Genomic DNA, 22,687 nt, shown 5'->3' on the forward strand with positions numbered 1-22,687 from the left:
ATATGCAATGAAGACTGATGTTTTTCCCTTCATCTTTATATTTGTTTTTAGACAAGGAAAGGAACAGAGAAGATGACTCCAAAAGTAGGATGATTCCAAGTGCAAGGGGAGGAGAGGGAGGGGAGGAGATGGTGGGTTTGAAGCAGTGAAAGAGATCTTCTCCACAGGCTGTGTTGTCCTCTTAGGCTCTGTCCCAGGGCAGAATGGGTAGCACTTCCACAAGGAGTAAAATGGGAAGATCAGTACAGGGCAGTGCTCCATGTTTGCACTGACATTTTAGCTTGGGACTCAGGCTAGTCTTAGATCCCAAATGTCCGGCTTGTTCTTGGCCTCTAGTCTGGCACAGGGGAAGCTCTGCACTGGGTTCCTTTGGGAAATTTTCTGAGATTAAACCACTGGCTGTACTTGAGCAAAAGCTCAAGCTCAGTCACCTACAGCAGTATGAGTGCAGTGAATCAGTGAATCCGAGGGGACAGTCCCAGCATCCATTTTCTGGGTCAGTTCAAACACTCAAAGGGGTTCTGTCTTTGTCCTGGTTTCAGCTGGGATAGAGTTAATTTTCGTCTTGGTAGCTGGTATGGGCCTGTGTTTTGGGTTTAGGATGAGAACAATGTGGATGATGCACTGATGCTTTGGCTCTTGCTAAGTAGTGCTAAGCTGTTGCTAAAGAGGTGCTAAGTGGCGCTCACACTGGTCAAGGATTTTTCAGCTTCCCCTGCTCTGCCAGGGGCACAAGAAGCTGGGAGGGGGCACAGCCGGGGGGGCTGACCCAAACTGGCCCAAGGGCTATTCCATACCATATGATGTCATGCTCAGTATATAAGCTGGGGGAGGAAGAAGGAAGGGGGGGGACATTGGGTGTGATGGCGTTTGTCTTCGCAAGTAACCGTTACACGTGATGGAGCCCTGCTTTCCTGGAGATGGCTGAACACCTGCCTGCCCATGGGAAGTAGTGAATGAATTCCTTGTTTGGCTTTGTTTGCGTGCACGGTTTTTGCTTTGCCTATTTAACTGTTCTAATTTAGTTTACTTCAATTATTAAACTGTTCTTATCTCAACCCACGAGTTTTCTCCCTTTTTCCCTTCTGATTCTCTCCCCCATCCCACTGGTGGGGAGTGAGCGAGCGGCTGCATGGTGCTTAGTTGCTGGCTGGGGTTAAACCACGACAGTCTTCTTACTCTCTTGGGTGACACCTCAATTCTCTAAAATTGTTCTTCTCTGAATGTACTCTCTTAGGGGAACCTGCAAATTTTCAGACAGCTTACAACAAAGCAGCCTCTCTTCAGGCCCCGCATCGTCAAGCATGCAGCCAGCATATGCCAGAGAGACTGAAGAAATATAGAGTATGCAGGTGAAGGATATCCAGGTGAAGAAGGCCTTAGTGCAGCTTTGCACAGAGGTTATCCTCAGGACATTGCATATAACGTAGGCATAAACCGCAGCAGTCAGTGTGAAGGAGCTCAGCAACACAGCGGAGAAGAGCGCAACGCTCATGTTTCATAGTAGCTGGTGCCCATGCGGGGGGCTCTCAGCAAAGGGATGATGCCGCAGAAGAAGCAGTCTCTACAGTGGGCACAGAGGATCTAATGGCATACAGGATGGTGGGGCTGAGCATGGAGAGAGATGCCGTTCCCCAGCAGCTAAAGATGAGCATGGAGCACAGCCAGGAGTTGGTAAGGACAGAGTCGTGTGAGGGGCTGCAAATGGCCCTGCAGCAATCGAAACACATCTCAACACATAGGTTAAACTCAGCTGTGCTGACGGAGAAGAAGGGACTTGTAAGCAGCCACAGAGATATCTTAATCTCCAGCATGAGACTGACAAACATGTTAGGGGGAATGACCAGAGTGAACCAAATATCCAAGAAGGACAAGGTTCTGTGGAAGGGATGCCTGCAGGTGTGGCACTAGTGGTGGAGCCAAAGGATGGCAATGGTGACTGCATTCCCCATGACAGCAAGCAGAGAAATCACCAGCAGCAGTGTGAAAAGGAGGGCGTTCAACTCATAAAGGACTGAATAGGCCTTCAGGAAAAATATTCTTGCTCTGGTATGGTTGTGAGGATCCATGTTGGTACCCGGTCAGTTGAAGGTGTGGCAAGGGTAATCAATATCGTGCTTGGTGAAATTCCTCGTTACCTTTGTCAACCTTCCTTTCCCTTTTCTTAGGTTTCCTTGTCCTTCTTTCGTGGACCTCAGATCAGATGCTTAATTCCTCCAATGTGGAAATCTGCTCTACCTCCACTACCCTGCCCAGGCTGCTGGCCAGCTTCCTAACCAGGGACAGAACTGTTTCTGCTCAAGGCTGCGTGACACAATTCTTTTTCTTTGCCTGTTGTGCAGGTACCGAGAGTCATCTGCTGGCCACCATGTCCTAGGATCGGTACTTGGCCATATGTCACCCCCTGCTCTATGCCAGCCTCATGAAGCAGAAGCTCTGTCTCCAGCTGGCGGCTGGGTCTTGGCTAGCTGGATTACTAATGTCTACCATAGTCACTGGGCTACTTTCCAACTTACACTTCTGTGGTCCCAATGCAATTGATCACTTCTTCTGAGATTTTGCCCCATTGCTGGAGCTCGCCTGCAGTGACATCATGGTGCTTAGACTGGTTACTTTCATCATCTGCTTTCTGGATGTGGTCTTCCCATTTATGTTCACCTTGGTATCCTATATCTGCATCATAGCTGCGATCCTGAGGATCCCAGCCACCACGGGGAGGCAGAAGGCCTTCTCCACCTGCTCCTCTCACCTCAGCGTGGTCACTGTTTTCTATGGTACCCTCATCGTTGTCTATATGATACCCAGAATAGCCTCACTGAGGCAGCTCAGTACAGTGCTGTCCTTTTTCTACACCACGCCCATGGCCAATCCACTCGTCTACAGCCTGCAGAACAGGCAAGTCAAGGGGGCTCTTGGAAATGCCCTCAGAAAAACTGTGGCCTGCATCAAGAGCTCCTACTAGTTGTGACCCACCAGGAATAAACAGGTTGTGGTTGTGTCAAGTGTGGACAACTCAGAAGTGCATATTTTGTGTACCAGGTATATCTTTAGAAGTGCAGAATCTTGGGACTGTTTGGGGAATGAGAAGTGGGAAAAGAGAATTTGTGTCTTAAGGAAATACAGGTCTGGTCCTGAAGAGTGTAAAAAACTTCCCTGGCTTTCTTCTTGCTTTAAAGTAACCACAATTGTGATCCTGCAAGTGGGAGCTGTTGAAATGCCACACCTGCCCAGGAGTGGCAGAAAACTTACTCTAAACATGTTGTTTTCTCTTCCGTTACCCAGCCAAGCTGAGGGGTGGGGGTCCTGCGTGTCTGGGATTCCTCAGGACATCTTCATATTGACGGTGAGAAGGGGAAGGTGAATCAAGCCCTTCCACTGGACATGTCTAAATCTGAGTAGATGAATCCCATCCCTCCTGTTCTCTGGGCTCTCTAGCAGAGGAGAACTGTGAAAGCTAGTGTCGTGGTTTAACCCCAGCCAGCAACTAAGCACCACGCAGCCGCTCGCTCACTCCCCACCAGTGGGACGGGGGAGAGAATCAGAAGGGTAAAACGGAGAAAACTCGTGGGTTGAGATAAGAACAGTTTAATAATTGAAGTACAATAAAACAGAACAGTTAAATAAGCAAAGCAAAAACCGTGCACGCAAACAAAGCAAAACAAAGAATTCATTCACTACTTCCCATCGGCAGGCAGGTGTTCAGCCATCCCCAGGAAAGCAGGGCTCCATCACGCGTAACGGTTACTTGCGAAGACAAACGCCATCATACCCAATGTCCCCCCCTTCCTTCTTCCTCCCCCAGCTTATATACTGAGCATGACATCATATGGTATGGAATAGCCCTTGGGCCAGTCTGGGTCAGCACACCCCCCCCCCGACTGTGCCCCCTCCCAGCTTCTTGTGCCCCTGGCAGAGCAGGGGAAGCTGAAAAGTCTTTGACCAGTGTGAGCACCACTTAGCACCTCTTTAGCAACAGCTTAGCACTACTTAGCAAGAGCCAAAGCATCAGTGCATCATCCACATTGTTCTCATCCTAAACCCAAAACACAGCCCCATACTGGCTACCATGATGAAAATTAACTCTATCCCAGCTGAAACCAGGACAGCTAGTCTGATAGGGCCAACTCCGCTGGAAAAAAAAAAAAAAAAAAAGTAGATCCTTCTTCAGAAGAAAGGTACACACAAGCTGGGTCTCAGCTTCCCAAACTTTTAACACAGAAATCATTACTTCCCACTTCTTTCCTTCTCCTAATCTGACCCCCCTCCAAACCCCCTCTCCCAATGTAATTACTTACTTGTTTCCCACTGGCTGACTTAGATATTGCAAATGGAGTCCTTCTGTTTTCTTCTTTCTTGCAAAAGAGAGCGAGGGCATGCTCATGGGGCATGACTGAGAACATCCACCCCCAGCAGCGGGCTTTCCCCATTACCTAGGCTGAGGCATGTTCACAAGATGGAAATGTCTCCATCATCCCTGATTTGTGCAAGGGCCTTCAGCCCTGACATACTCCCACAACACACTTATTCCTTCTCCACCCACAGACGTAAATCCCTTCCCACTTCCAGGCTCAAATCATGGTTGCAAGAATTTGATGCACTTCAGAAGAGGCCTTGAGCTTCTTGGATCTTCTTGGTGCTTATGGCAATGTTCCTGGCTCCCTCCAGATTTGACGGGCTTCCTGTCTATAACAAGGGCTTTCTGACAAGCTTTTACGAAATGTTTGTTTTTCTGTCATTCCTGTATGTGGAAAGAGTAGACACAATAAAGAAAGAAATATCCACCAAAACAGATGCTGAGTGAAGTGCCAGTAAGAACGAGGTGAGGCACCCCCATGGCTGTGGCATCCTGGCAAGAAGTCTGTCCTGAGAAGGGGATCCAGCCTCTGCCACTCTGGAGTGGGCAATCAGCAGTGCCCGTGCCACCTGGCAGAGACTGTCTGTCCAAGCACAGTTACTGTCTTGTCAGCTTTGAGTGCGAGCTTGAAACTGCTTGGCTGCAGGGGTAGTGCCTGCGGGATTATCACGGCTCCAAAAGAGCAGTCCTTCCAGGTCTTTCTTGAGCAAGAACGGGAGAGTCATTGCTGAGGATGGGCTTTGGGGCCGTGTGTGCAAAGCAGAATAGATGAGCAGCCCATCCCCTTAACTCCACTCAAGCACTCCAGAAGGTCACAGTGACTGTGCTCTGGTTTTGATTCCCCTAAACCCTCTCTGCTAGGCAGGGGCTCAGCAGGGAAAAATCTATGGCACTGGGCAACACAATTGCCCCAGCTGTACCACCCTGAGGACACCACCCCTGCGTGTGATCAAACCATCAACCTTTCGCTTAACAACTGAACACACTCACCCACCCTGCCACAGGGACCCCAGCCAGGGCTGTCCCCGGGCACGGCTTTGCTGTCAGGACAGTCCTCAGTGCTGAAGGAATGGGAACGTCCCTGAGCCCAACCCCCAGCCCCAGCCCCATGGAGATGGAAGCCTGCTGTTCACCTCGCCTGCAGGGCTGCTGGGGAACAGAGGGGTGCAGGGGGAGGGCCGGTGCCTGGAGGAGGGGGTATAAGATTTCTGCCTCCATGTGCCCTCCATGGCATGCCCTGGGATGCCATCGGAGCCTGGGGGCACATCAGTCCAGGGAGGGCATTTCCCTCACCCTGTTGCACTGCTGCTGCTGCAGAGTTGGGGACAGATGTGGCACAGTCGGCTGTTGCCCTGGGTGGCAGAGGAGGCTCGGGGAAGGGATTTTCTCCTCTCCGTTGACCCATCCCAGAGTGGGCCAGAGTGTGGGAGCAGCACCTGCAGCCAGAGCCTCCTTCTGCCCCATTGCCCTGCAGAGACTTTGAAGGGGCAGCGCTCTGCAGTGCAGCCCTGTGCCAGGGTCAGGCCTCAACTCCCCCTGTGTCAGAATGATTCAAGTGCCATTTAGTGCAGAGGGTTCGTGGGCACCCAGGGGAATACAGAACTTGTCATAGGCACATCACAGGAGGAGAGTGCCTCTCCTACCATTAAGGGGATGTAGCTCAGTGGCAGAGCACCTGCTTTGCAGGTGGGAGGTCCTGGGTTCAATCCCCAGCATCTCCAGGGCTACTTTTGCTCTGACTCCCCAGCCTCAGGCAGGCGCGGGCTGGAGCTCGGGCACTGGCCCTCTCCAGGCCCTGTGGGCCTGCCCTGCGGGCCTGCCCTGCCCACCCAGGGCTTGCCTGTGAGGTGAGGAGGGCTGTGTGTGCTGCCTCTGCTGAGCCCCCTCTTGGAGGAGAAGCAGGCAGCTGTGCTGGACGTGGGCTCAGGTCACTGCCCTGCACCACAGACCCACCCCACCACCCAGGGACAATGCTCGGCAGCAGAGTGTAGGGAGACCTCAGGGAGGGGAGAGGTGTCAGCAGCACACTAGGAATCATTTCTGGCTGCACTGAGAGATGTGGTGTGGGGATGCTGGTTCAGCCCAGGCGCCCTTTGGGACCAGGGCCACACTGCCTTGGTGGCTTTCCAGGGATGAGGGTATGTGATTGTCCTCTCTCCAGGTGGAAATCCCATACCACATGGGAAGCACTCCTCTGTGCCTGCAGGTAGGGCTGTCTGAGTTGGATGAGCCTGGGCAGGGCTGTGGGACTCCCAGCTGGAGGAATGACACTTCTTATCCTGACCCTGTCTCCAGGTTCTTCTCCTTCCACCATCACCACTGGCTTAAGCAGAGCCTCAGCTCAGGGCACCTGCAACTGCTGAGGTCAGGCACAGCCCTGCAGAGGTGGGGCTGGTGGGGCCGGTGCCAGCCTCTTGTTCCTGGGGTGTTTGGTGTCTCTGTCGATGCTGCGCTGGTGGGATCAGGGAGGCACAGGCCTGTGCACAGCCATGCACAGGCGGGAAGGGCCAGATGATGCCTTGGCTGGTCCCCCAGCTAAAACACCCGCAACCAAAAGTGTGACACGGCCTTTCACTGCAGGGTGCCCAGCCCCCGGGAACAGTGAGCCCAAACTAAGAGAAATAAGGCTGCTCTCCCAGGGGCTTTCCACAGCCATGCTCTGCCCAGCGTGGGGCAGCAGTGCTGAGAGTTGGGGGTCTCACTGTGACCCCCCTCAGGTAGGTCCTCGGGAGCTGCAGGAGCAAGCACAGACCTGGGGCACAGTGACAATCCTGCTTTGCTGCAGAGACCACACCCAGCCCACAGGGCCAGACTGTTCAGGTCCCAAAAATGCCATGAAATGGGCTCTTCCTGCTCAGGCCTGCTGCTCCCTCAAGCACACCAGGCCTGTAGCGTACCTCCCTGAGGAAGAGGAGGCAAACCTCTGCCAGATGCCAGAGTAAGGGAGAAACATAATACATGCGGGAGGGCAGAGCAGGTGGGGAGGTGGCATGGGACAGGCACTGGGCTCTCTCACTGGTGCCCACTTGGGGAACCTTGAGTCTGCAGGTTAGTGTCCATACTGCCCACAGGACCCACCATCCTGTGTTCAAAAAATAACACTCCCCTCTTCTTCTTTACTTCACTTTTATACCTTATTCCTCTGAGATGCAGGGCTGGAGCTTATCCCAGTGGGAGTCTTCCAGGGGATGGAGGCTGTGTTTGCAATGCCCATGTTATATCACCCATCACCGTGGGAGTCTCACCCTGGGAACACTGCTCTCCCGTGGGGGCTGCCAGCAGGAAGGCTCCAGGGTATGGAGCAGAAGGATGTGTGAGCCTGGGCTTCCTCCAGATCCCCCAGAGTCCCCCCAGGGGTGGAGGAGCTCCCAGCAGGGAATGGGTCAATGTGGAAGTGGGAGAGGATGTTGGCGACAGCTGCCTCCTGTCCTCTTCTCCTCTAGGGCGAGATCCTGCTGTTGGCAGCAGTACTGAGCTGCAGCAACTCCCCACAGGGAGCCAACACACCTTCCAGCCTGCAGCAGAGGAGCCTTTCAGGGAAGAGCTGGAGGGGTGTGGACACCCACCAGTGGGAGCAGGGAGGGCAGTTTGGGCTCCAGGTCCTGACAAGTGCCAAACTCTTCTCCCCACCTGGCTCCTGTGGGTTTTTCTGCCCATGGGCACTGGGGCTGGCGAAAGCCCCAGCCAAGGGAGAGGGACTGAGGCTCCGCTCCCAGCAGCACCTGTTTTAGGGGAGGGACACAAAATCTCCTCTGCCATGGAAACGTGCCCACATGAGCATCCTCCTGGATGGGCCCTTCTCCAGACCAGGGGCTAGGCTACAGCTTTTGGCTGCAGCACACGTCTCATGGGGATCCCTTCTCCATCCCCAGCCCTCCAACAGAGCTGAGGGAAAGGTGCCCCCATCCCCCCTGTACCTGCACACAAGTACTGCCCCGACACAAACCCAAACTGACACCCCTGGCGAGGCAGCAGGAGGGCAGGGGTGGGGGCTGGAGGGGAGCAGGAGGAGGGGGTCCCAGGGCTGCTGTGGGGCCTTACAGCCCCTGCTCAGGAAGAAGGCAGCTCTGTGGCTGTGACAAGAGTGCTCGGGGGTCTGTGAGGGCCCAAGGCTCCAGGAACAGCCCATGGAGACGGGTCCTGGCAGAGCATGAGGAGAGGGAATTCCAGCCCCGTGTGTCCCAGAAAGTGGCTCTGCACCCTGTACTGGGGCAGTGTGAGCAGAGCTGCCTCCTAACCATTGTGGGAGGTAATCCAGGGGCCATGATCCCCGCAGGGGCTGGCTGGGGTGTTCAGGGCACTGCGGCCACCTTAGGGCTCACTTCTGTGGGGCCACAGCCCAGGGCTTACCCTGACATGGCAGCTCTGTCATGGCCTCTGCACTGTGGGACCAGCATGGCCCAGGCAGGGTCTGGGGGAAAGAGCAGCTGGAACCCCCAGGGTGAAGAAATGGGTGCTCCTGCTGGGGTGCATCACGGCAACTATCAGAGAGCCATTTTGAGTAGAAACTGCCTGTGGCCAGCAGGATGGAAAAGGTTCTGTCAGCAGGATTAGTCCCCAGGCACCAGGGGCTCTCGCAGCCCCACAGCCTGACCCCGAGCTTGCTGTCCCTGAGACGCGCCCCTTCCCTACCACTGTGTCTTTGTTCTCTGCTCCCCTGATCAGCCTCAGGGAGATGACCTGACACCTGGGCAGGCAAGCAGCAGCTCCGGGTCAAAGCCCTCAGAGACTTTTAATAAGAGCCAATATGGATGCACAGTGTAAAAATGGGAATAAAAATAGAGGAAACTCCCGGCCATTTCTGCTGCCCGTGGTAAAGGGAGACGGTTCTCTGGTGCTCACAGCTCTCCCAGCTGCACAGACCTCTCCTCCCTCCTGCCTGCACCCAGCTGCACAGCAGGGATGGGCTCTCCTGGCCTGGGACTCAGGGACTGTTGCGAACCAAGCTCTGCTGTCACAGCCTTTGTGTCCTCATGGGGATGTGCCAGAGACACCTCTTCAGCATCATCATAGCCCATGCTCCCCAGGGACACGGACGAGGTGTCTCCTTCAGCTCCAGGGACCCCAGCACTTCTCCGGGAGAGCAGCCTGCCCCCTGGAAGCAGCAAGGCAGGACATTGCAGTACACCCCATGGGGTCTGGACATCACCTTCCTCCCCACTCCTTACCACATTCAGCTCCTTCTCCCACCCCCAGTCCCTCCAAGGACAACTCCTGGGTCAGGTTCCCCTTTCCCAGGAGCTTTGGGTGTCAGTACGGTAGTGACTTGCGTGGCACCAGGGATGGTACCCCAGGAACCGGCAGCACTATCTTTCCCTCTCACCTCCAGGTGCATCCCTGGGCCCCGCTCCCTCCGCTGGTGCCCTGGGCATTTCCCAAACTCCCTGCCTGGGGGAAGCATCATCCTCAGGGTCAGAAACCTCCCTGGCATCATCATAGCCATCCACTGGGTCACCTCCAGGCAGGACAAGAACATCTGAAAGGAGAGGGCAGCTGGTGACAGCGAGGAGATACACCCTCCAGAGCAGAGGATGCACAGGGACAGAGGGCTGAGACACTGGTGTTGGCAGCACCGCAGGAGGCCCCCATGTCCTTCCCACCTCTGATGGTGACACCTCTGTCCATCACATGGCTGCAGGGAGATCAATGTCTTCCCGCCTCTGTTACCTGGTGCTGATCCCAGACCATCCTCCTCCTCGCTGTCCCCAGGGTAGGGCTGCAGCTGGGTCAGGGACTCCTCTGAATAGGACCCTGGTGAGATGCACAGTGGGTGTTATGGAGCGAGCCCCATGGACTTGTCTCATAGTCAATGCTGCTGGGGAAGGGGGACCCACAGAGCTGGGGCTGCATGGGGAGGAGGGCTGGGAATTTACCCTGCTCCCCCAGGACAAACACCATCTCAAAGGTGCTCCCAGAGCTGCCCTAGCGCAGCCCCTTCCCTCACTCCTCGGGTGTCACATGGGGTGCAGGGGCAGGAAGAGAGGGGCTGTCCAGCTGGGATGGGCAAAGCTGGTTGGGAGGAAGCTCCTCTCCCGGGCCCAGGACCTGGATGCTCTCCCCACAGACCACACGGCCCCAGCACTGCAGGGACCATGGGCTGGGAGGCTTCAGGGGATCAGCCCTGTGTTGGGGCCAGGGGAAAGGGTCCCGCAGATGGGCCTGCAGGGAGGACCCACACCCACCTGAGCGACCAAACCTTGCCTGCTTCTCCCACACTGGGCTGTAACCAATCTCCTCATACACAGCCTCGGGGAAGAGCTCCTGAGCCCTCCTGGAGCCTGGGGACAGAGGCAGGGCTGGCACAGGGACAGGCAGAGAGAGAGGCAACGGGATCCCACTGTGCTCCCCCAAACCTGTTCCTTTGGCCATCCCAGGACTGGTCCGACAGCACAGCCCCACTGCGCTGTCCAGGCACGGCTGCCACATCCCCAGAGAGGGCAACATTGCTGTGGAGATTATCTGGGGCAGCGTCACCCTCGCATCATCCTTTCAGAGACAGCACTCATGCCCCTCTGGCCCCTGGGTCATTCGCCCCTTGTCTGACCTTGGAGCAGCTCCCATGTTTCTTCGCCACCTGGAGCTGCCCCTTATCTGCCCCATGGGTCTATAGCAGAGCCCCTTCCCTGCTGGGGGATGGGTGAGGATGGGCAGGGCTGGGCAGAAGGACAGCTTGGGGGTCTGACAGCATGGAGATGGACTCTACTGCCCCATGCTCCTCCGGTCATCTCCCTTGCCCCAGAGCCCCCTCCAGCCCTACCCAGAGCACTGCCAGCCTTGGCCATCTCCACTCTGCCATTTCTCTCCTCGCCCCATCACTAGCTCCCCCTGCCTCTGGGCTCTCTCCATCCCTTGCTGCTGGTGACCCATGGCCAGGCAGTCAACGGGGTAGTGCATAGGACAGGTGGCAGCACACAGTCTCATCCCCCCAGCTCTGCCTGTACCCCTCAATGACACCCCGTAGCACCCCACAGCCCTTCCAGGAGGCATGGTCCCTGGGACTGCTATGGAAGGACCCACCTCTGCGCCCAGCCCTGGCGCTTAGCACTTGTCCAGCCAGGAGGGCCAGGAGCAGGCAGAGAAGGGCCCCCAGGATGATGCAGATGATGACGGGCACTGAGACTCTCCCGCTGCTGGTCAAACGACCCCGGGTAGGATCTGCATGGGCAAAAACATAGAAGGGGCAACACCAGGCCTGGGAGAGTTGAGGGCAGCACCAGTCCTGACCCCCATCACTCAAGGCAGCAGAGGGTGGAGGACCCCAGAGGTGAGTAATGGGGAAGCTTCCACCCTGCTGAGGAAATTACAGCCCTCCCCAACTCTCCCACCACCACCCCAGTGTCTCCTCCTGGGAGCTTCACACCCCAGCAAGGAGCCCCTTCCATCCAGCTGTGGGTCACAGCCTGCTGCTGGGGATACCCAGCCTCGGGCAGGAGGACAAGTTACCTGCTCGGGGTGGGGATGCTGCTGTCCTGGCTGGAGCTGCAGAGGAGGAAAAGGAGAGCGGGGCTGAGAGGACGGGTGTGTGGGTACTGGGGAGCCTCCTTCCCAACACGCCCTGTGTGTGTCTGGAGATGTCCCTGACACATCCCACCCAAATTGCCCCTCCAGTATTGCTAGAAAGGGAGGCCGGGACAGGGCCCACAGCCTCTGCTTTGGGTGGCAGGCAGGATGGCACAGGCAGCCCAGGGGACAGCCCTGGGGCTGCAGGGCCCCACAGGCGGTGGCCTGAGGACACGCAGCTCCACTGAGGCTGCTCCCCACCTGGCACCAGGCTCCTGCACTCTGCAGGAATGGTCTCGCTCTTGGGAGGTCAGGGGCCATGCCAGGACCAAGTGGGTGAACAGCCTTCTCTAGCTCCCTGCCAACACCTGAACAAGAGGTCCCAGTCCTGCCGCTCACCTGAGCAGCGCACAGCAGCGTCTTCCTTATGCCGGCAAGCACCGCCATCCCCGGGCCGGGCCCAGCAGTGCTGCAGGGACAGCTCCGTCCCCCGGCACTCCACCTGCTCCAGCCAGATGGGGCCTTGCCCCATCCCAAATGCGGCCTCATTCAGGGCAGACACCACAGGGCCACAGCCCAGCTGCCTGCACACCACCTCAGCATCTTGGATGTCCCAGGAGTCGTCGCACACCGTCCCCCAGGACCCATGGTGCCAGACCTCCACTCTGCCCGAGCACCCGTCCTCGCCTCCCACGGCACGAATCTTCTCCCTGTCTGGAGAAGGCAAAGACCTCCCGTGGCACCCAGACAGCAGGCAGAGCCCTGCCAGACAAGAAGGGTACACAGAGGAGCAGCTCAATACCTGTGCAGCTCGTGGAGTTGGGGCATGGGGCCAACGGGGCCAGGGACATTTCTGGGCGTCGCCCTGAAGAAAGAAACCCTGTAGTGAAGGGGCTGGTTCAGGGGATCGTGCAGAACACAGCAAGGCTGAGCTCTACTTGTGCCTCCCTGTACAATCTTGGTCATGGCAGCATCTGAACCCCAGTCATTCAGGGGACACGCGCAGGTCTAGGGGGACCCTGACTGCTCAGCCCCTAAAGGTCCCTGGTTCACAGAGCAGCGGTAGTGTGTCTATGGAGGGGAGACTCTTCTGAACCCTGTCTGGTCTCTTCTGAGACCTCACCTGGACATGGCTCTGCCTCTTCCAGGTGCTAGTGGCAACCTGGGTGGCAACTGCTGCTGGACATGTGTGGCTGGGGTCATATTTGTGCCACCAGCAAGAGTAGGGTCTGACACGGGAAGGAGAAGCCCCTCCAAGCTCTTTCTCTGCCTTTGGCTGTGCCCAGCGGGGAGCAGGAGCTGGGGTGACACTGGTGCCCGAGTGGCTCAGAGTTACCGTTGCAGGTGATGTGGATCTCGTCTCGCAGGTCTTCACATGACTGTGCATCCCAGGGAGTGGAGGGACACTGCCAGAAGGAGCTGGTTTTCTCCCCACACTGCACGTTATCCAGCCACGCAGGGCCAGACAGCCTGCCATAGGGCAGCTGTGTTTCCAGGGATCCTCCATCCCCGCAGCCCAGCTCCTTGCATGCCAGCGACACCGTGTCGAGAGTCATCGAGTTGGAGCAAATGCTCCCCCATGTCCCGTTGTAGAAAACCTGCAGGCGCCCGGAGCAGCCATCGCTGTTCTCCAGCCTCAGGGCCACGAACTCTGGAAGGAAAGGCACCAAGGGGGAACAGGCTGGTCTGGGGCTGTGGGAGAGGGAGGCCTCTGCACTCGCCAGGCCCTCAGCCAGGCAGGGGCATGGCCAGCACATCCCTCTTGCACCCAGGAGCAGAGAAAAGTCCCTGATGCACTGACACCCCTGCCCTTCCCGATAACACTTGGGAACTGCTGAGCTCCCCAGGGACCCCCAGTGGGACTGAGGGTGCCCGTGCATGGGTGCCTGCAGCATGGGCTCAGGCAGGAGTTCAGAGGCAGCCAGGGACAGCCTTTGCCGTGCCAGGCTCTCCCCGCGTCCTGGCCTCCCCACGAACCAGGGTCCCACCACAGACCTGAGCAGATGATTCCTGCGTCCTCTTTGTGCCCGCAGTCGTGCTGCCCCCAGGGCCTGGCAGGGCAGTCCCAGAGGGCAGCTTCATACCCGGAGCAGTTCATGCCATCCAGCCAGATCTGTCCGGAGCCTTCCCCGAACCGAGCGGAGCCAGTTGCCTCCACTGCCCCTCCACAGCCCAGCTGGTGGCAAACGACAGCAGCATCAGACAGGTCCCAGCCATCGTCGCAGACGGTCCCCCAGCTGCCCTGGTAATAGATCTCCACTCTCCCGGCGCAGCGTCCAGACCCATTCACCAGCCGGACCTGCCGGCTCCCTGCAGTGGGGAGAAACCCCAGTTGCTGTCAGGGGCTGGCTGCCCACCCACCCCATCATCTGGGGGGCCTGTGCAGTGCCGCTCACCCCAGCAAATGACTCCCACGTCCTCCGCAACCCCTGCCGCCAGTGCACTCTCGGGCAGGGAGGTGTTGCATTGGGTCAGGTTGGTCTCATGCCCTGCGCACCGGACCCCTCGCAGCCCTACGGGGCCCGTCCCTCGCTCAGGCTTTGGGGGGTTGTAGGCTTTCTCTGCCTGTCCACACTGCAGCTGCCGGCACACCACGTTGGCCTCCTGCATGTCCCACTGGTCATCCAGGACTCTGCCCCACGTCCCACGCTGGAAGATCTCCACTCGCCCGTCGCACCGGCTCCCTCCACCCACCAGCCGCAGGGACGCAAAGCTGGCCGAGCCTGAGGAGAGCAGAGATGCCACAGCCATTGGCGGCACAAGGGAGCATGGCACCCTTCAGGGAGGACGGCAAGGGGGAGTTTTCAAAAAAAACAGGGCAAGATTGAGCCTTGTGCTGACAAGAAGCAAGGGCAGAGCCCAGGCCCGCTCTGCAGCTCACACCCAGGTCTGCTGCTGCTGGGGGCACCCAGGCAGCTCCAGCATGGGTGGTGGGAGGAAGCTCTGCAGGGCTCTCTGTGGGGATGGGATGTGGTTGTCTGCAGCTAGAGGGATGGAGCAGAGCCCTGCAGCACTGTCCTGGGCTCATCCCACAGCAGAAAAACACAGGAGCCCAGGCCTGCCAGTGGCACCAGGGCCTAAGCCGCTGCCCTGGGGGCAGATGGCTGCCTCCATTCAGTCCCCTGCTCTCCCACAGCAGAGCAGTCACTCTGAGCAGGCAAAGCCCTCCAGAAGGCTCCTGAGGAAGCAAGGGTTTCTCCAGGGAGAAATTCAGCCTGGTACTGCCATGGGACCCCTGCTTTGGGTGGCCATGTCGCACACAAAGGGCAAATGGACTTAATGCAGCACTTTCCCAGCACTCACCTGAGCAAATGACAGCGGCGTTGCTCCCATGGGGGCACGGTGAGGCCCCCAGGGTGATCACTGGGCACTGTCCCAAGTGGGCTTCAGTCCCGTCACAGTGGAATGAGTCTCTCCAGACAGGGCCAGTCTCTCTCCCAAAATGTTCTCCTCCAGGAATGGACTCGGCAAACCCGCAGTTGAGTTGACGACAGAGAACGTGGGCACCCGAGAGATCCCAGCGGGAGGCACAGAGGGTCCCCCAGGTCCCCAGCACCTGGGCCTCCACCCTCCCTGCACACGCCGTGCTGCCGTTCACCAGCCTGAACCCTGTGTACTCTGGGGACAGAGAAGGAGGACTGAGGGTGGATTGGTGCTCCTGTACCCTCAGTAGCTGGCGCAGAGGCCAGGGGGACAGCATGCCTTTCTTCTCCTTCTGCACTATTTTCATGCTGCAGACAACCCATCACCCCTCCTGTCCTCACACCCAGCCCATCATGGTCCTTTGCTCTGTTCCCCAACCCCCGGCACAGCTCAGGTGTTCAACACCCCACCCTGAGTCCTTAGGTGTGCAGGTGACAATAGTGCTGTTCGCATAGGTGCAAGGCTGGTCCCTCGCAGACCCCCTGGGGCAGGAGGTGAGGAGGGATTCATTCCCCACACACTGCAGCTCTCCATCCCACATGGGACCCATCCTTTCTCCAAAGTGAGCTGCCCCAGCCACAGGCAGGGCCACACCGCACTGCAACTCCCTGCAGACCACGTCAGCAGCTTTGGGACCAAAGCTGGAATCACAGACAGTTTTCCACTGGTCCCCATCATGGATCTCCACACGTCCTGAGCAGTGGCTCTTCCCTTCCACCAGCCGGACAAATCCTGGAAAAAAAAGAAAACAACTGAGAGCTCTCTGGCAGTTCCCACATCACCTCCAAGCAGGCTGTGACCAAATGGCCCATTGCACATCCCAGGGGAAGCTGTTGGGGGAGTGTTGGAGACACAAACACATCCAGGCCCCCCTGCACCTCTTCTCTACACCATCACAGCACTCAAGGGTATGTGTCTATCCCAGACCCACAGCAGACCCTGACAACCACATTGCCACCTTTGGGACCAAAGCGTGAGTCACATGCAATTTTCCAAGGGTCACGGTCACAGCTCACTATACGTCCTTAGCAGGGGCTATTCCCTCTGACCAGCCAGCAAGATCACAGAGCAACCAAAGACCCCTGAAAGTTCCCACAGCCTTCTGACAGTCCCCTGACCATGTCCCACCTGATCTCCAAGGTGGCCAAAGGCAAAAAGCCCCACGACCACCCCAGCTGCTCTCAGGGGATGCTGATGGCACAAACAAAGCAGGACCCACCTGCCGCTCCTCAGAAATAAGCCCAGCACATGTGAGCTTGCTTCTGTCCCAAACCCACTGCCACAGGCACTGCTCAGACAATCTGCTGCTGCCCCACAGACCTTGGGCTGCCTGGCACTGGTCCCTGGGCACTGCAGCACCCAGAGCTCTTGGGGTCCAGGGAAATGAGCCCAGACACTCTTGGCTGCTGCAGCTCTCTCTGCCCCACTGAGCTCAGGGCCAGGCATGAGGAACCTCTTGGTGCCACCAGAAACAGGCCGTGCTCCCAGGGGGGTCTTGGGCGGTTGGGGCACTGCTGGGAGATGGGACATGTCACAGGGCACAAGCATAGTGAGGCTGTACCTGTGGTTGGCATCTGTGGCAGCCCCCTGCTACGGCACCTGCCCAGGCAAAAGGTCCTCAGTCCTGGCCAGAGCGCACTGCTGGATGCTCATGTCCCTGGCCAACAGCCGGGCAGAGGGCAGGAGAGTGGACAGAAGAGCAGCCCTGGGCTTACACAAGCTCCCAGTGCAAGGGCAGGCACAGAGGAGAGCCAGTCAATGCTGGCAAATCCAGAAGTGCAAGGCGGCCAGGGGCTGGGACAGACATAAGAGGCTGGGCAGCAGGTCAGCGCTCCTGGATGCGACCGTGTCCCCACGGGCAGGCTCTCATGGGGTGACCCTGGGGATGAATGAGGTGCCACATGACACCTTGCTCCACAGACCAGGCCAAGCGCTCCTCCTCTCCGAGCAACCCCTTTGCTTCAGCCAAGGGACTTGTGCCTGCCAGGGAGCACAACCCCAAAGCAGCTACCATCCCATGCCCTTCCCCGGTGCTGTGGGTGGCCATGTGAGTCCCTCTTGGTGCCTCTGGCATGGGGGGACCTGGCCCTTGGCACGGCCAGGCAGGTCCTGGGTGAATACAAGGAGAAAGATGGGAATCAACAGACAATGCAGGGCAGGGTGGGGGATTCATCTGAGCCAGCTCAGAGGCCAGGCAGAGTATGGGCACCTTAGGTTAGGCTCCCTCTGGGCTTTTCCCAGGGACTGGGAACACCAGCAATGACAGCCTCAGCTCGGCAGTGCGACTGGCCACATTGGGCGATGCTCTGGTGCCCACTTGTTGCTCCCTGAGGGCACAGCCAGGTCTCTATTCCATCCCAGCCCCAGAGGTGAGGAATAGGCTGTCCCCTTACCTGAACACATCACTCCAGCGTCACCATCATGAAGGCAATCATTTTCACCCCATCCTCTGTGTGGGCAGTCAGAGAGGGCAGATTCGGTGCCATTACAGCCAACATCATCCATCCAAATGGGGCCAGATCCTGGCCCAAAGTGTCCATACTGAGGGGCTCCAACAGCAGACCCACAGTCCAGCTGCTTACAAACCACTGCTGCATCGTTCATGTCCCAGTAGTGACCACACACTGTCCCCCACTGGCCCCCATGTTTCACCTCCACTCTCCCAGCACAGTGCCTGCTGCCATTCACCAGCCTCACCTCCACAGCACCTTCAAACACTGACACAGGACCAGTCAGGACAGCACTCAGCCCCAGCACTGTGGGTCTGAGGGAACCCCTGCCCGGGTGGAGTCAGAGGTGCCAGGGTGGGAGCCCACTCCCCTCCAGGATGTCCCTGGGGCACTGCAGGGGCCCCTTCTATCCCCACGGGCTGCGCAAGCCTGAGGATGCCCAGCTCCACTCCTGCTGGGTCATTTGTGGCCCCACAGACTTTGGCACCTCCTTCCACCACAACGGCCCCCTGCAACCTACCCTTGGCCCACACCCACCCAGGGCACTCATCCCTCCCCAGACAGCACCCTGAGAAGAGACCTGCCCCCACCCGGGCTCCCCCAGGCACACACTGCTGCTTCTCCCCAGGGCCCTGAGATCCCCTGCACCACAGCCTGCCCTGGGCATCTCTCAGCTCATCCTCCACCCTCAGCCCTTTACGTGTCCCCTCTGGTGCAACAGGATGATCCCAGTGAGCCCTCCCAACCCATGCCCCCTCCTTGTCCTTGGGCATCAGCCCAGCCCTGCCCTTGTCTAGGATCCCCCAGGAAGGTCATCTCTCTGCCAGCCTGTGGGAACAGACACCCCAGGTCCCTTGTCTCCACAAGCACAACCTGCCCCCCTAAGGCTGGAGCTACCCCAGTGCTCAACACCCCACCCTGAGTCCTTACATGTGCAGGTGACAACAGCGCTGTTTGTGTGGGTGCAGGGCTGGTCCCTGGGGGACTCCCTGGGGCAGGCGGCGAGGAGGGATTCATTCCCCACACACTGCAGCTCTCCATCCTACATGGGACTCATCCCTTCTCCAAAGTGAGCTGCCCCGGCCACAGGCAGGGGCACACCGCACTGCAACTCCCTGCAGACCACGTCGGCAGCTTTGGGACCAAAGTGTGAGTCACAGACAGTTTTCCACTGGTCCCCGTCATGGATCTCCACCCATCCTGAGCAGCGGCTCTTCCCTTCCACCAGCCAGACAAATCCTGGAAAAAAACTAAAATAACTGGGAGTTCCCAGAGCCCTCTGGCAGATACATGACCACATCCTGCATCACCTCCAAGCAAGCTGTGACCAAATGGCCCATTGCACATCCCAGGGGAAGCTGTTGGGGGAGTGTTGGTGACACAAACACATCCAGGCCCCCCTGCACCCCTTCTCTACACCATCGCAGTACTAGAGGTTATGTGTCTGTTGCAGCACCAGGCACTGCTCAGACAACCTGCTGCTGCACAAGGCACCCTGTGCTGCCTGGCATGGTCCCCCCAGCACTGCAGTGGTGCGAGCAGTTTGGGTCCAGGAGAACTGGCCTAGATGATAATGACTGCTGCAGCCTGCTCAGCGCCTGCAGAGTTTGGGATCAGGCAGGACCATCACCTTGATGCAGCCAGAAATGCACCCCTCTCCCAGGGGAGTTCTGGGGCATTGGGAGGTTCCTGTTAGGGGCAGATGTCACGGAGCACAGCAATGGTGTGGCTGTTACCATGGCTGGTGCCTGTCCAGACCCCTCCGATGCCTGCTCAGATAGGGTGTCCTCAGCCAGGCACACAGTGCTCTGCCCAGAGGTGCACAGGTCCCAAGCCAACAGCCAGGCAGAGGGACAGGAGACCCGCATGCCCCCCTGGGCTCATGCTGGCTCAGAGGGTAACAGCAGGCACAGGTGAGAGTCAGTAAATGATGCCAAAGCCTCTGTTTCTTGGGGCAGTGTGGGGAACCATGGGCAGGCAGGAGAGGCTGGGCAGCAGGTCAGCGCTGCCTGCATGGGGCCATGGCCCTGTGGGGCTGTCACAGCCCCAGTGACCTCCCAGTATGAGCCTGGGCATGCCGTGATGCAGAAGGGAGCAGCCAGAGTCAAGCAGCTGCCAAACTCCTAAGTCTCGCAGTGCTGGACCACACAGCTGAGCCCCAGGGACAGGCAGCGAAGGGCTGTGCGCCACCCTGCTCCTCTCCCAGGGCCCAGCACTCATGCTCTCCAAAAAGCCCTTTTGATTCAGTTGAGGTACTCATGCCTGTCAAGGGGAATGACCTGGGGGACCAGCCATCTCATGCCGTTCCTCCAAGGTGTGGAGTGCCAAGCAAGTCCCCCCTGGTTTCTCCAGCTCAGGGACCCTCAGCACTGTTAGCTGGGAACTGGCAGAATGGGTGGAGACCAGTGGAGATCAGCGGACACCCCAGGGCAGGGATGGAAGATTCATCTGCAGCCCAAGACACTGACTGAAGAGGGGCTGAGACACTGTGGCAGGGTCAGTTCACCCTGCGGTAGGCTCCCTCTGGGCTTTTCCCAGGGACTGGGAACACCAGCAACGACAGTCCCAGCTTGGCAGTGTGACCAGCCACATTGGGCAGTGCTCCACTGCCTACCTGTTTCTCCCTGAGGGCACACCCAAGGTCCCTTCCCCCATCACATTGGCAAAGGGGAGGAACAAGCTGTCCCCTTACCTGAACACATCGCTCCAGCGTCCCACCTATGATCACAGTCATGTTTACCCCATCCTCTGTGCGGGCAGTCAGACAGGGCAGATTCAGTGCCATTACAGCCAACATCATCCATCCAAATGGGGCCAGATCCTGGCCCAAAGTGTCCATACTGAGGGGCTCCAACAGCAGACCCACAGTCCAGCTGCTTGCAAACCACTGCCGCATCGTTCATGCTCCAGTAGTCACCACACACTGTCCCCCACTGGCCCCCATGTTTCACCTCCACTCTCCCAGCACAGTGCCTGCTGCCGTTCACCAGCCTCACCTCCACAGCACCTTCAAACACAAACATGGGACCAGTCAGGCACAGCACCAAACCCCAGCACTGTGGGTCTGGGGGAAGTCCCTGCTCAGGCCATGTCAGAGGTACCAGGGTGGGAGCTCTCTCCCCTCCAGGCTGTCCCCAGTGCAGTGTGGGGGTCCCTTCTATCCCCATGGGCTGCGCAAGGCTGGAGGTGTGCAGTTCTGGCCCTGCTGGGTCATTTGCCATCCCACCGCACAAGGCACCTTTTCCCACCCCAACGGCCACCTGCCCCCTGCCCACACACACCTGCACACTGTGCCCACCCCTGCACAGGGCACCCTCTTTCCCTGAGCCCAGCACCCCCTGGACAGCCTCGTGTACCCAGGCCTGCAGCTTCCCATGCAAATCGCCTGCCCTGGCACCATCCATACCCACCCCCACCCCCAGGGCTTTCTGTGCTCCCACCAAGACGATTCCGATGATCCCCCCACCCACATCCCCTCCTCACCCCTGGTGTCAGCCCGGCCTCTGCACTGGGCCAGGCCTCCCAGGAAGGATGTCTCTCTACGCAGATGCCCCCGTCCCCTTCTCTCTGCGGGGCACAAACTGCCCTCATGGGGTCAGGGCTCCCCTGGAACAAGGGGGCAGTCAGCAGCACACAAACCCTCCGCGGTACCCCAGAGGCTGGCAGTGCCCTGGGGATCTCTGCGTGCTGCCGTCACCAGCTAGGCCACCACTGCCTCCAGAGGCACAGTGCTGGGCATCAGGGGGTCCCAAAAGGGTACCCCAGGACAGGCTGTCTATGAGTACAGCCAGGCACAGGCTGCCTTCAACACCGGAGCCCTGGAAAAGGAGGTACTCTCCCACCCAGACAGGCAGGCACAGGGTCCATGGACTTGAGCACCTTCTGACCCTCATCTCAGTAGCACCTGCAAAGCAACCCCATTCCCAGACTGATCCCGATGACCATGCGGGTACCTGCTGGCCCTGGGCTGTGGGACAATGGAACTGGCACTTACCTCTGCACAGCTGTACCCAGAGGAGCAGCCACAGCATCTGAGGGGACAGGAGTCCCTCTGTGCCCATCCAGAGCCTCCTGCCCTGCCAGCACATCCCTGCCATGCCACACTCCCTGCCACAGCTCCTGGGGACTCATGGGGACAGTGACGACGGGAGGGCAATATATCTCTGCAGATCCCAGCCCAGCTACAGGACGAGCCAATCAAAGCAGCAGGACCTTTTTAGACATTATCGGGAGCTATCTCCCCTCCGACACAGCCCAACCCTCCAATGAACTTCTCCAGTGCCATTCATGACCATATATGAGAGACGGCTCTGCTGCAGGTGTCACGTCACTGTGGTGGGGGGCCGTCACAGGACAGGGCCGGTTGTGGGGGGGAGAAATGGGTTTTTCACCCCTTGAACCCTGCTGTGTTGACCAGGAGCACTGAGCATCTCCTATGCCAGGCACATCCAAGAGCCCAAGGTGAGAGTGTCCAGCCGCCCCCATGCCATGGGAACCATAGGGCTGGGACTGCACCGGAGGCTGTGTCAGGAAGGGAAGGAAGGAGCCCCTGACCCTGCTACAGACCCCGCTGTGCTGGGAGCAGCAGCTGGGAAAGGGCCTTAGCCCAGGCCAGGGCCCCATCCCAGGAATGCTGGCTCACCCATCCTTCCCTGGAGAGCCCTGTGGAAGGTCCTTCATGTCCCTGCCCTGCCAGCAGCCCACAGCCCAGAGGCTCAGACATGTCCCTGACTCTCAGCCTGTCACCAAGGGGCCGTTATTCCCCACAGGCAGATCAGGAGCTCCAGCCTGCAGGTGCACAAACCACAGCCCCCGTGGCCTCGCAGCGCTCCCTGCGCTCTCCCCGCAGCACCTGGGCAGGAAGTCTGTGGTTTCCTCCTGGCACCCTGCCCAGGCACATCCCGGCGGTGCCCCAGAGCCACCCCCACCCCGACTGCTCCAGCCAGGGCTGCAGGGGCTG

General features: G+C 58.5%; 1 protein-coding gene, 1 non-coding gene and 1 pseudogene across 4 annotated transcripts; 2 read left to right on the forward strand and 1 right to left on the reverse strand.

Moving 5' to 3' along the window:
- Positions 1-1,599: 1,599 nt before the first annotated feature.
- Positions 1,600-2,962, forward strand: LOC148056962 (olfactory receptor 6B2-like; annotated as a pseudogene).
- Positions 2,963-6,003: 3,041 nt separating this feature from the next.
- Positions 6,004-6,075, forward strand: TRNAA-UGC (transfer RNA alanine (anticodon UGC)). Its single transcript has one exon. It is a non-coding gene; the product is annotated as a tRNA-Ala (tRNA).
- Positions 6,076-9,075: 3,000 nt separating this feature from the next.
- Positions 9,076-21,834, reverse strand: LOC148056964 (antigen WC1.1-like). 3 transcript variants are annotated; one of them, XM_087746832.1, is made up of 16 exons: positions 21,722-21,834; positions 20,420-20,734; positions 18,658-18,966; positions 17,671-17,994; positions 15,158-16,009; positions 14,251-14,577; positions 13,850-14,164; positions 13,191-13,505; positions 12,657-12,719; positions 12,254-12,568; positions 11,798-11,833; positions 11,372-11,509; positions 10,537-10,632; positions 10,022-10,105; positions 9,678-9,830; positions 9,076-9,449 (listed from the first exon to the last, which is right to left on the reverse strand). In XM_087746832.1, the coding sequence occupies exons 5-16, from the start codon at positions 15,582-15,584 to the stop codon at positions 9,193-9,195; spliced, it is 2,526 nt and encodes an 841-aa protein (XP_087602958.1). In that variant the 5' UTR covers positions 15,585-16,009; positions 17,671-17,994; positions 18,658-18,966; positions 20,420-20,734; positions 21,722-21,834; the 3' UTR covers positions 9,076-9,192. The 3 variants fall into 3 exon arrangements, with proteins under 3 accessions (XP_087602958.1, XP_087602956.1, XP_087602957.1); XM_087746830.1 differs by having other exon boundaries at positions 10,537-10,650; XM_087746831.1 differs by lacking the exons at positions 17,671-17,994; positions 18,658-18,966; positions 20,420-20,734 and having other exon boundaries at positions 10,537-10,650; positions 21,722-21,820.
- Positions 21,835-22,687: the final 853 nt, after the last annotated feature.

Source organism: Nipponia nippon, unplaced genomic scaffold (genome assembly GCF_047370975.1).
Source record: "Nipponia nippon isolate SJK-2023a ecotype South Korea unplaced genomic scaffold, ASM4737097v1 scaffold_109, whole genome shotgun sequence".
In the NCBI taxonomy this organism is placed as follows: domain Eukaryota; kingdom Metazoa; phylum Chordata; class Aves; order Pelecaniformes; family Threskiornithidae; genus Nipponia; species Nipponia nippon.

Excerpts from the sequence above, each read along its gene's own strand:
- LOC148056964 (XM_087746830.1), bottom strand. The coding sequence starts at position 15,584 with ATGAAAATAGTGCAGAAGGAGAAGAAAGGCATGCTGTCCCCCTGGCCT. Across the intron at positions 10,106-10,536 it reads GGCAAGGTTTGGTCGCTCAG|GGTCCTATTCAGAGGAGTCC; the intron begins GTGGGTGTGGGT and ends GCATCTCACCAG. Across the intron at positions 9,450-9,677 it reads GCCCAGGGATGCACCTGGAG|GGGGCAGGCTGCTCTCCCGG; the intron begins GTGAGAGGGAAA and ends TGCTGCTTCCAG.